General features: G+C 46.2%; 1 protein-coding gene across 2 annotated transcripts in view; it reads right to left on the bottom strand.

Moving 5' to 3' along the window:
* FGF12 (fibroblast growth factor 12) overlaps positions 1–12,834 on the bottom strand; it is a 287,001-nt gene extending 274,167 nt beyond the window's left edge. For both annotated transcript variants that reach the window (XM_089508686.1, XM_089508687.1), the window contains exons 1-2: positions 12,734–12,834; positions 12,470–12,626 (exon numbers count right to left, since the gene is read on the bottom strand). In XM_089508686.1, the coding sequence (XP_089364812.1) occupies positions 12,470–12,482 (13 nt within the window). In that variant the 5' untranslated portion in view covers positions 12,483–12,626; positions 12,734–12,834. The remainder of the gene's footprint in view (positions 1–12,469; positions 12,627–12,733) is intronic.
* Positions 12,835–13,527: the final 693 nt, after the last annotated feature.

Here is a 13,527-nt window from a genome sequence, read left to right on the forward strand (position 1 = left end):
AGCCCCGCAGATTTGGAACACCCTCGCCGACGAGCTCCATTCCGTCACCTCCCTAGACCTTTTTAGAAAAAAAACTCAAGACTTTTCTTTTTTAACAAGCTTTCCTCCATGTATCCTGATATTGTTTTCCCTCGATATGCCCATTGTTTTATCCAGCTAGTTTGTATTGGGTTTTAATAGTTGTATGGTTTTAATAGTTTTTAATTGTAATTTTAGTAGTTTTATCATTTGATTATGATTGTAATATGTTATGTTTTATTTTGAATTGATTTGTTTTGTTCTGTTGTACACCGCTTTGATCTATTTTGGAAAAGCGGTCTATAAATAAACTGTATTATTATTATTATTATTATTATTATTATTATTATTATTTAAACAGCATACTTTCAAAGTGACCCAAAGCAGCTTTATTTTGGCCTGTCCGTTCAGGCTCAAACTGTGCAAAATAAGTTGCAGTATGCGCTTGTGGAGACTTGGTCTACTTCCTCAGGTGCATGGAGTGAACTGGTTCCCAGGAAGGATCTTTATAATCAGACTGTGTGAATAGTCATAGAAATGCAAAATATGTGGGTATGGCATGCAAAGGCATCTTGTAGCACCTTTGAGACTTGATCTACTTCAACAGATACATGCTACTACTTGTGCTAGAACTTCTTTCTGTCAATTAGTCTCAAATGTGCTGCAAGATTCCTTTGCATAGTGATTTTCCAGACTAACATGGCTAGATCTTTGAATAATTTTATATGTCACACATTTAAAACATAAAGATTTTTAAAATTATATATAGCACACACTTCACACTGCTGCTCCATAATTTGAATCTCTAAGGCCTGCCTGAATAAAAAGGTCTTCACTTGCAAGTGAAGGGGTTCAACCAGTCCTCCTATGAAAGGTACTTCCACAGTTTGGGGGCCGCCATCTCCTGTATTCATCTCCTGTATCCTCACCAAAATTCCTGTGAAGTTGGTGCTAGGAAGAGAAAGATTTTTTGGCAGTTTCAGCTGGAGCTGAACATTCCACCATATTGTTACGGCACTATCATTCCACTTTAACTACTGTGGCTGCCTCCTGTGGAATTCTGGGATTTGTCATTTAGGGAAGGATATTTAGAATTCTCAGCCAGGGAGCTCTTAGGACTCTCTAAACTACAAGTCCCAGAATTCCACAGGAGGCAGCCACAGCAATAAAAGTAGAAGAATAGCGCTATAAGAGTCTAGTGTAATACTGGCCCAATTGATGGTATGTTTAATATGTTTTCACCCAGTTCAACTTATTTTACTGCTTTTATTGGAACTGTTTAAATTGTTTTCATTGCATGCCACCCTGTGATCTCACCACATGGAGAGCAAGAGAAAAAAAATATTGTAATAAATAAATAAATCCAATTGACCGCATCCTGCAAATGCTGAACTAAAATGAAGAGATCTTGGCCTCTGCAGTGCTGGATTGAATCCGTCAATATCCCCTGATTTTGCAGAGTTGTACTTGCTTGCTTGCTTTTTTTGGTTTATAAAATACCATGCAAACTGAATTGCTGAGCTACATCTTCCGATCAATGTCCATTCATTTCCCCCTCCCTACTTGCCCATCCCGTATCTCTTGCTAAACTTATGGCTTTGAGGGAAATGGCATTTCTCAACAGAAAAGAAAAAATTAAAGTGATGAAGACATCTGCTGCTAAATGTGGGTATTCAATGACTAGCTTCCAGCTGCTGCTTCCACCAGTCCAAGGATCTTTGCCTTGCAACATGATCCTGCCCTTCTGGAACAGTTGTATGGGCTGTGAATACATCTCACATTGGATATGTAACTCACCAGTCTCAAAAAATGAATGATTAATTGCATTTATGACCTTCCCATCAGGAGCTGAAGGGCCATGGTGTCAGGTGCTCTATTTCATCTCTTGGCAACAACCCTGTGGGGTAGATTCAGGGAAGAGGAATGACTGGATGACTGACAAGGAGAAGGACCTTTATTCTTATCCTACCTTTCTTCCTAATCTGGGGCCAAGATGACCAAAAGTCTGGAAAGCACAAGTTTTATGATGAAGGTCTGAGGGAGCTGGCATGTTCGACATAAAAAAAAGAAGATTGAGAAGTGACATGATGAAATTTGATATTCTCAGCTGAGGCCATCTTTGGGTGTCCCACCACTCTGAGAGGCTAAGTTGCTGAGGACCAAGCTTGGAGAATGGACACCATGAGATGATATGCACTTAGGTGACTAAGGCATTTCCCGGCAGAGATGTCCAGCCCTGATGCCAGAGGGACCCCTTGGATAGCTCAAGATGAAGCAAGTTTGTTTTCTGCAGCTCCAGAGAATAGGGTCCCATTCCCACTTGTGCATTTGCTCTGGATAGAACTGGGCAGATCTGGTTGCCCCCATACCGCATCTGCCCGGAAAGAAGTTTGTACTACCCTTTACCTCGATCGATGCAATTTGCTCCTCTGAAGTTCAAATTTGCAGTACCACTTTAAAATGGAGCCTACTTTGTTGTCAATCAAATTCACTTTTGCTTTCGACAAAGCTGACATTTTCTACAGCCATTGGCCAATGGAATAGGTGCTTTCCCCCCTACTTTTTTTAAAAAAAAATGGCGGCAGTGTGCGCATATTTTGTCAACTTATCAAATTTAAAAACCTCCAGATGTGTGTGTGTGTGTGTTGTGTGTATTTGGGTCATTACAGATTATGGCAACCCTGAAACGACCCCATCCTGGGGTTTTCTTGGCAAGATTGGTTCCGAGGAGATTTGCCATTGCCTTTCCCCTGAGGCTGAGAGAATGTGACTCCCTCAAAATCATGGGCTTCCACAGCCTTCCCTCTGAATGCCAGCCTCTAGCTTCCCCTTTGATTCCAGCCCAGCATTTCCTCCTCTTTGGAACCTCTTCCCTTCCCTTCCCTTCCCTTGAAGCCCAACGCCACCTCTGAAGCCCTTGCCTCCCCCCCATGCCAGCCTCTTCCCATCACAATAATAATAATAATAATAATAATAATAATAATAATAATACCTCACCTCAGAATGCCATCTCTGCATCCTCTTTCTTTGCTTTCCCTCCGATTCCCACCCCAGACTGCCTTACATACACATACACATATGTAGCAAAAGCATTCACACATTGTATCAATTTGCCAAATTTAAAAGGAAACACAAGCATTCACATATTCTGTCACACACACAAAAATAATAATTTTTTAAAAATGCCCCTTGCAAAGTGACCTTCCGTGCCGGCAGCAAGCAAACGAAAGGGAAATGTAGCTCAAGCAGATGCATTCTATCAATATGTATCGCATAATCTGTCAAAAATAAAATTACAAAAGAGAGAGAGAGAGAGAGAGAGAGAGAGAGAGAGAGCTGCCTGTGAGAGGGAGGCATGTTCCCCCTCTGCCCTCCCTCTGACCTAAATGCCTCCCCTGAACTTGACCAGATCATGTCTGGGTCTGAGTTCACATTTGCCGGCAGGGTTTTCCTAAAAGACACGGGAAATAATCCACTTTCGGAAAAAACGCTCTAAGGGGGATTTGCCCTGGATTGAGTGTGAAAGACCCTAATTTTGATGTGTTTAAACCGGTGCCAATGGGAACTTCCGACTTTTAATCCGAGTTACAATTTGGTTCAAAAGGTAGTCTGAATAGCCCCTAGGACATGGAGCAATAGATTCAAACCACAGGAAAAGAGATTCCACCTAAAAATTAGGAAGAACTGACAGTAACAGCTGTTTGACAGTGGAACATACTCCCTCAGAGAGTGGTGGAATCTCCTTCTTTGGAGGTCTTTAAACAGAGGCTGGATGGCCATCTGCCAGGAGTAATTTGACTGTCTTCCTGCATGGCAGAAGGGGGTTGGACTTCATGGCCCTTGAGGTCCCTTTCAACTCTATGATTCTATTATTTTCAGCTCCTTCCTAGACATTTCTGAAGATATTCCTGGATTCATGTCTGGGACCTGGCCTGGATTACTGTGTCCAGTTCTGGTACCACCAATAGAAGTATAGTGTCTAGATCAAGGGAAGTATAGTGCCACTCTATTCTACTTTGGTTCCAGAGTTTAGGAAACACAACAAAGTATTCAAGTTACAGGAAAAGAGACTCCACCTAAACATTGGGAAGACCTTCCTGACAGTAAAAGCTGTTCCACAGTGGAAGGCATTGCTGTCTCAGAGAGTGGTGGAGTCTCCTTCTTTGGAGGTTTTTACAGCAAAGGTTAGATGGTCACCTATCAGGAATGCTCTAGTTGAGCTGGATTTTGTGGTTTCTTCCTACTCTGTAATTCTGATTCAAGGCAGATGACAAAGGTCATAGAGCTACAGCTGAAAATCACATCACATCAATATTTTAAAAAGTAATTAAACTATTAATTGAATTATAAATAGTTAAAAGTCTGACCATTCAGATGAAAACAACAGGTAAACACTACAGTGCATTCTGAAAAGCCCTCACTTCCTCAAGGCTACACAGGGAGCTGAACAGCTCAGAGAGGATTAAAACTCAGGTCTTTCTAGTTTCGACACTCTGATTATTGTCCCACACTGGCTCTGAAAGCCCTCCACTTTTCACCTTTACCTGTGCCAACTCATTCCTTGTAATGGAAATCTTGCTTGTGAACATTTTGGAGGCTAAAACAAGGAAAGTGAGACAGCAGGACTCCTTCAAATAGATATATCAGGGACACAGAGGAAATTCTGATTATTATTATTATTTCCAAATACAGTACTATGACATCTTTCCCTCTTCAACTACATCAGGCTTAAGGGATGCCTTTCTGTCTTTAATTCATATACTTGGTTGTTGTTATTGTTGTTGTGTGCCTTCAAGTCATTCCTGACTTATGGCGACCCTAAAGTTTTTCTTGGCAATATTTGTTCAGATGCCATTGCGTTCTCCTGAGGCTGAGAGCATGTGATTTGCCCAAGGTCACCTAGTAGGTTTTATTATATCCTGCACCTCACATGAAATCTCTGGGTGGCATACAAAAAAACCCACTATAGGCAATGTAAAAGAACTTCAGATTTAAAACAATAAAAATTATTTAAACAGATCAAACAAACAATAAAAATATTTATACAGATTAAGCACTCAAATGCATCCAAGCCAAATGTCTAGCAGGGTCTAGCAAGGAAGAGAATTGATCTTCTGCCCAGATTGCCGATTCCACATACAAACTTCAAGTTTCTAGCGTTCACTATTGAAACAAATATCTAACAGGAGGTGTCAGAGCTCCAGGTAACAGACATTTCCACTTTGCGCCAAATGTTAATTCTCCGTATGAAATTCTAGTTTCTAGTCCTCACAAGTTAGAACTCCAAAAACATGCATAGAATCATAAAATCATAGACTTGGAAGGGACCCCCTCCCCATAGCCATCCAGTTCAACCCCATTCAGCCATGCAGGAAGACACTATCTCTGCTCCCATTGTAACATCCAGCCTCTGTTTAAAAAACACCAAAGGAGATTTCACCACCCTCTGAAGTAGTGTATTCCACTGCCATATAGCTCTTACTGTTGGCATTGCCAGACTTGAGGATTTTGCACAGCACATGCAGGCATACAGATACCAGATAAATGTTAAGTAAGTAGGAGGATTGTCGTCTCACCATCAAACATCATCATCAGCAAGAGCAGGCACGGCACAATCATTTTAAAGAAATCATCCTGCCCACAAGGTTTGCAGCAGAGATGGGGTGCGGGGAAAGAAGGCAAGAAAGAAGGCAAAAAGATAGGTGGGGTACGGGGGAAGCCAGGAGAAAACAAACAAATCAGCAACCACATGAAATGCTTACATGGTATGCACTACACTCATCCATGCCCCTTGGTGACCTGATCATATACGATGCCCTCAGTGTGTGTGTATGTGTTCCTTTCTTCCTCTGAAATAGAGCCAACAGCAGCTGGTATTTGTTGGTGGTCTCCCATCCAGGTCCTAACCAGGACTGACCCTGCTTACCTTCCATGATCAGTTGGAATCTGGTGCTTTGAATCTGGTATGCATATATACAGGCCTTCAAGTCACCTGTAGACTTATGGTAACCCCTTGAATTTCTCACAGGGTTTTTTTTTTCCTTAGACCAGGAATCCTCAGAGAGATTTTTGCCAGTTCTATCATCAGAAATCAAACCTACTGTGTCTGGTTTTCACTAGTGATCTCCCACCCAATACTAACCAGGGCTGACCCTGCTTAGCTTCCAAAATCAGATGGAGTCTGCTTCCTTGTGTGCGTGTGTGCCTTCAAGTTGTCTGTCAAGTTGTGGTAACCTCATGCATTTCACAGGGTTTTCTTAGGCCAGGAATTCTCAGAGGTGGCTTTGCCAGTTCCTTACTCTGAAAAGTAGCCTACAGCACCTGTTACTCATTGGCGGTCTCCCATCCAAGTACTAACCAGGACTGAGCTTGTTTAGCTTCAAAGATCAGAAGGGGTCTGATATCTTTAGGGTATTTAGGCCGTGTGCTCCATTATATATGTATGTGTCTTCAAGTCGCTGGTTGACTTTTAGCAACCCACTGAATTTCTTAAGGTTTTCATGGGCAAAGAATCCTCAGAGGTAGTTTTTCCAGTTCCTTCCTCTGAAACAGAGCTTACAGCACCTAGTATTCTTTGACAATCTCCCACCCAAGTACTTAACAGAGCTAACCCTGCTTAACTTCCAAGATCAGTTGGATCTGGTGCCTCTTGGGACTGCTCTACTGCAGTTAAGACAGGCTGCATGACCCTGAGGGGTAACCCTTCCTGTTATTCAATGGTAGACCCCTCCAGAAGTGTATCTATAGGGGACAAATTGAGAGCACTGTCCCCCTCAAATAAGAATTCTGCCCCATAATAAAATTTCTCCTCAGTCCCCAAACTTTTAGAGAGAGATATACTTTGAGATACCTATTTGCTGTATTAACATTCCTTTCATCACTTCACCTGCCTCTTTTCTCTGATGCCTGATTATCTGTATTTCTAAATGTGCAGCTGAATTTTTAGGTTTGAGCAATGCTCAGACTTAAAAGCAAATTTTGTTTTTTAAGTTGAAGCTATGCTCAAACATTTAAATTGTTCAAGATTTTCCACATCTTGGCTCAGTCATTATTCAGAGTGGAGACTGTAGTGAAGAAATCAGAAGATGTCTAGCAATGGGAAGGGCAACTGTGAAAGAACTAGACAAGATCCTAAAGTGCAAAGATATATAATTGAATATCAAAGTTAGGATGGTCCATGCCATTGTATTTCCCATTTCTATCTATGGGGCTGGCTATGAAAGCTGGACAGTCAAGAAAACTGATGGGGGGGGGGGGGAATAAACTCATTGGAAATGTGGTGCCGGAAAAGAGTTCTGCAGATACCATGGACTGCTAAAAAAGCAAATAAATGAGCCCAAGAGCAAATGAAGCCTAAATTCTCCATAGAAGCCAAGATGACTACAATGACACTCTCATACTTTGGCCATATCATGAGAAGACAGGACTAGAAAAGACCACGATGCTTGGTAAGGTAAAAGGCAGCAGAAAAAGAGGAAGACTGCACTGCGATGGATGGACTCCATCATGAAAACCATGGCCAATCTGAATTGCCAGACCTAAGCAGATCTTCATAGAGTCATAGAGTTGGAAGAGACCTCAAGGGCCATTCAGTCCAACCCCCTGCTATGCAGGAACAGAGTATCAAAGCACTGCTGATGGATGGCCATCCAACCTCTGTTTAAAAATCTCCAAAGGAGGAGACTCCAGATTCCTCTTCTGTTCATGTGCCATGCCTTCCCCTAAAGTAGTAGCAACTAGTGGGTTCCATGTCAATGGGATGGTGAAACCACTCCAGATTTTAGCCCAAACTTGAAAGGGGTTAACCACTGACCACTGGTTGTTCCCATGTCAGTGGCACAGAAAATCCTGACTTTAATCCAGTGTTGAAAGGTCTTGAATCCTATTCCCAATTAGGTTCAGCACCCCAGAGAACTCTTCTAAAGCTAGCCAAAAATGTAAGAGGGATTCCATGCCCCTATCACATGGGAGTCACAGGCCCAACACTGGAAGCATCCAAGGTGTGCCACTCTGGTCCCAAAATAGGTTCAAAGTCCCTGGAAAACTAGAATTTGTAGCAGACCTGCCAACCTATTGATTGGAAGCCACATGCTCCTATTGCCCAACAGGATTCTGGGAGTTGTAGGATTATTATGGGGTGGGGTGGGGTGGGGTGGGTAGGCTTCAAATCCCTACAGCCCCCTCTCTCCCTTTAGGCTCCAAAGAAAATGGGGATGAACCAGGTATTCATTTTTATGTGTTTTGTGGGCTTGCTCCCAGGAACAGAGCAGAGTCAACACTAAGAATCTTCTCCTTTGGTTCTTTTTGTGCTGCCTTCTGGACTTTTTAGACAAGCTATATATCTGGCAATAAGTCCTCTGGACAGAAGATGCTCTCCTTAAAAATCCAGGGGTGTCAATGTAGCCGGGGTACACCTCATCCACACATTCAGGTACATTGCTGCTCCTGAGACTGTACCATTTCAGGATTTGGGGAAGGAGGAACATTTTGGAAGCTCAGTATTCTATATGGCTCCTAAAAATTTGACAGAATGTTCCCAATGTGTTAAAAAATAACATCTCCATGACCATGGAAATTTAGGAAATAAAGACTGCCTAGCCCATTCTTCTTTCTACATCTATGCATGCCATCCACCTGTGGCCTGCAATGGTACGGTCTGCATGCACAAAACAAACTGCAGAGGCAGGATCACGCTAGCAAAAGGGATCACTTGTGAAAGAAGGCATCCTTTCTCACAATACAGTGGTGCGGAGGGGCTCTCTTCAAGCCCCAACAACCCCCCTGGCAGCTGTTGTTCCAAACTAGGAGATGGTCAAATCTATCCCACACAAGAGGGCCAGGCAAAATGTATTAGCTTTGGAGTATTAATATATACATAAAAGCAAAGTGCTTCCAAACTAAGAATAAGATAAAAGCAGCATATCCACAAACAAGTCTACAGAGTACAGTCAGGGGAACTCCAGGAAGAGGAGTTACAGTCTGTAATGAGAAGGAAGAGACAAAATCCTATGCATGTAAAGGGTCTTCTGCAGGAAATTAGATGAAATCCTAATTAAAAATTAAGAGGAACTTCCTCACAGTAAGGATTATTCAGCAGAAAAACAGGCTCCCTCAGAGAATAAAAGTCTCTCCTGCATTTGGTGGTCTTTAAGCAGAGATTGCACTGGCAACAAGAGAGTTGGAGCAGATAGCTCTGGGAGCCCCTTCCAATCCCATTTCAGTGTTCAATAATACTTTTGAGGGAAGTAAACCCCACAAAGTCCCTATGCATGGGCATGCTTGGACATTTTAAAAGGACAGAGGCAGGCATCCCACAAGATTTGGGGTCCAGATTAGGTCAGATGTGGCCACTGCACAAGTCACAAGCTGCAACAGACCCAGGTGCCATTTCATGCAGAATCTCTGTCTTTGCAGCTTGATCTTTCAGGTCACTAGTCCTTATGGCCCTAGAGATCATCAATGATATGTAATAGCAAAAAGAAAGAAAAAAAGAGTCAACTGTAGTAACTGATCCTTTTTTAAAAATTAGCATCACTAGTCAGGGAAACCTAGTGGTCCCTGGGTGTGGGGAAAATGTAGGGCATATAATACTATTATTAATAATTGCAAAAACATTAACTGTATGTTAAATGTTTTAACTATATAGCACTTGCTTTAATTATAGGCTGTCGGAAATCTTGGTTTGGGGGCAAAGCAAGGATAGAAGTAAAGATAATAGTGACAGCAATAACGATGATCAATAAATGCAGCCTCCTCTCCAATTTCACACCCTCCAGATCTTTTCATGCCTCCCTGCACTTTCCATGTCTTCATTCAGCCCTTCTGTTCTGAAGCCAAAGATGCTTTGTGAGTTGCCAGAGAGACATGCTGGCCAAGGCCACTGAGCGAAAGGAGCCTTCTTTGACCAGGGGCCAGTCACTCCCAATCTGTCCTTGCCAAAGGATCCACTCTTCCCTCTTGTCCAAAAGAATCACCATGTTTGTCTGTTTCAGTCTAAACAGAACTGGGGTGGGATGGGGGAATGTAGTGGCACGCTTAAGACCAACTGATTTATTTTACCCTGAGCTTTCATGGATTGCAATCCCTTTCTTTGAAACCCTCAAAGTGCCCCTAGATCCCTTTGCTTTTTGGATGGCCTTCTTCACCAGTGGCTCTCACAGACCTTCCCCTTCTGAAAGGCTTCATTTCACAGATTGCTGGCAATTTTGGCAATGTATTGGCAACACTGATTCTGGCAATGCTGCTGCTGGCACTACCTGCACCTCAAAAGGTGATATATATAGCACGACCCAAAACCTGGCTGCCATGAAAGTGTTTACTGCCTCTTCTCCCCAAGGAAACTGGAGGCTTGGAGAACTTTTGACTGCAGCAATGCTCCCCTTCTAGTGCCCAGAGCCCCCAAAGCCAGAAATCTGGGTCCAAAGGGTCCACTCCCCCATTTTTCCACATTGAGAAGGTGGTCCAAAAGGAGGAGGCCTCTGGGTGCCACAGCATGCCACGCTGGCAGAACCTCTGGGGTCCCAACCTTGCTGATTTTGGTTGCTGCCAAGACACCGAGACCTGAACTGCCAGCCTGCCAGCTCTTTCCCTCCTTCCCTCCCTCCTCTTTTCCTGCTTTTTTCCTGTCCCCAGTTCTGCCAGGATGGAGGAGAGCGAGGCATCCATCTGTTTCAGGAATGCATGACTATGCATATCATGGGTTGTTATTCACCAGACACACTGCTGCGGCCTCTTTCTCCTTTTTTTCACCACCGCCACCCCAACATTTCCCTGGCACTAAGCATGCAGAGCAAGGAAGAGACGCCCACCACTGTGCAGAGGAGGACACCACACACATGCACACACAGCCAACGCAGGGCAAGGTGTGAAGGGAGGGATGGTGGGCAGCGGGTCTACTCTGCAGCTGCTGCTTGAAGCTGGAGCTCCTTCCTCGCGCCAAGGTATGCCTCCCCTCCTGCCCCATTTCTGCCAACTGGGAGGGCCTTCTTAGAGGAACAGAGAGAGAGATCCACCTGCCCTCCCCAATGTATTGCAAGCAACCTTTGACCAGAAACAATAGTCCTTTAAAAAATGCAAGCTGAGCACCCTTTGGGAAGAGGCTGCATCCAATTCTTCCCCCCAGCAATACTTTTCAGGGTTGTGTAATAAAAGGGGGGAGCAAGAGAGCATCCCAGTTCAGGGGGGGAGGGAGGAGTGTGGATGTGTAATAAGGGGGCAGATATGCTGTTAAATAAGGGAGGCCTCTCTCTCTCTCTCTCGCCTCTGGGATGCATCCACACTGGAGAAATAACCCGGTTTGGTACAGCTTTCACTCCTTTAAGGCTCAAGGCTATGGAATTCTGGGAGTTGGAGTTTGTTGTGGGTCCCAGTGTGGATGTATCCCAGCCCCAGATCCTAGAGCTCACCTGCTTGAGAGGCAAGGAGCAACGCCCCCGCGCCGCCGCCGCCGCCTCAGAGCCGGTGAGCTGGAGACACGTCAGGATACGCAGACACGTGTACAGGCGCCAGGCTCCGGCAAACCCCAGCCGCATGTGTGTGTGTCGTGTGTGTTGCGAAGCAAAACACAAGGCAGGCCAGGGAAGGGGCTTCGATCCGAGTTCACTGCAACCTTCCCTTCCTTTCCCCAGAGAAGGGGTTCAGACTCTCCCTTTGCAAAAGACATCCCCCTCGGTTCCCTTCCGCAGCGGAGGAGAAGCCGCGCCGATCGCGCGATGGGGAGCCCGAGGATCGGAGCCAGAGCCGAATTCCAGCCGCTCTCACTCCCCACCCCACCCTCGCCCCCACCAAGAAGACCCCGAAACCCAAAGGCACACAGAGAAGGCCACACACAACAACAACAACAACAACAACAGCAGCAGCAGCAGCAGCAGCAGCAACAGCCACACACCCGCAACCTCCTGCCGCCGCTTCTGAAATGGTTCCTACAAGGATGTCTTTCACCCTCAGCAACACAATGCCCCCCTAAAAAAATAACAATGACTTCCCCCCTCCTGCCTTCCTCGACTGCCTTCCTCCTCTTCCTCTTCCTCTTCCTCTTCCTCTTCCTCCTCCACCTTGGAGGCCCTGGTTGGCAGCCTCGGCCGCTTCTGAAATCCAGCCTTGCAAGGATGCCTTCCACCAGCAGCAACATCATGACCTCCTGCCTGCGACCCCCCCCCCCCGCAAAAAATAGCAGTGCCCGGCCCCAGAGGGCTGCCCAGCCTCCCTCCTCCTCCTCCTCCTCCTCCTCCTCCTTGCAGCCGCTTCCGAAACGCTTCCCGCCCCGGCCCCTTCCGCCGCCAGCCCCGCAGTCCCCCCAAAAGCGTCCCTTCCCGGCCTCCCCGAGGCCCCCCTCCTCCTCCCCTTCAGTGCCGCAGAGGGAGCCCCACTCCTCTCCTTTTCCCCAGAGGGCAGGGGCCCTTGGCCGGGCCCCTCTCCCTCCCTCCTCTGCAGCCCTCTTCCTCCTTCCTACCTTTGCCTTCCATGGCGGCGCCGGGAAGTTGGGGCCAACTTTGGGAGCGGAGCTGGTTGGGGCTCTTCCTCCTCTTCCTCTTCCTCTCTGCTCCAGCCTCAGCGACTTCCTGGCGGGGGCAGAGGGGGGCTTCTCCGGCCGGGAAGGCGCCCGGCGGCTGCAAGAGAGAGAAGGAGAAGAAGAAGGAGAAGGAGAAGGAGGGCTGGAAGACCCGGGAGCGAAGGGGCTGCGGGGGCAGAGTCCCAGGCGTCGCCGCCTGCTCACCTGGGAGGGAGGGGGCCTGGGAGCTGTCCGGCCTCGGAGGTGCTGCAGCTCGGACTGCCCGCCCAGCCGCTGCCTCGCCCGCCTCGCCTCAGGGACTGGCAGGGAAAGAGGGGGGCGCGTAGGGGGGCCAGGGCGCATGCGCACCCTCAGCACCGCCCCCTCGCTCCCTCCCTCCCCCCTCCCTCGCTGATCAGGGCAGCCCTTGGGCAGCCCTTCTTTTCGGGAAGAGAACTAGGAAGAGTAGCCAAAGCATCCTCATCTCTGGCATCCAACATAGGTAGACAGAAGGACTGCTCCAGCCAGGCAACCAGAAGAAGACTAAGAAGGGGGGGTGGCTATGAAAGAAGTAGCCAAGATGCAAAGATGTACGACTGAGCACAGAACATTCTTGCAGGCAAGCTGGCAAAGTGTGGGCGAGACAAGGTTAACGTTAGGTGGATTTGTAATTGGTTGACTGGCCGAACCCAAAGGGGGGGTCAGCAATGGCTCCTCTTCTTCATTCTGGAGAGAAGTGACCAATGGGGTCCCACAGGGTTCTGTCCTCAGCCCAGTTGGCTATTCAACATCTTTATCAATGACTGGGATGAAAGAACAGGGGAAATGCTTATTGAATTTGCAGATGACACCAAATTAGGAGGAGTAGCTAACACCCCAGAGGAGAGGATCAAAATTCAAGATGACCTGAATAGACTTGAAAGCTGGGCCAAAATTAACAAAATGAACTTCAACAGGGAGAAATGTAAGGTACTGCATTTAGGGAGAAAAAAATGTAATGCATAGATATAAGATGAGGG

The sequence above is a fragment of the Sceloporus occidentalis genome, unplaced genomic scaffold (assembly GCF_023333645.1).
Source record: "Sceloporus occidentalis isolate IW3139 unplaced genomic scaffold, rSceOcc1.0.p SCAF_2, whole genome shotgun sequence".
Taxonomy (NCBI): Eukaryota; Metazoa; Chordata; class Lepidosauria; order Squamata; family Phrynosomatidae; genus Sceloporus; species Sceloporus occidentalis.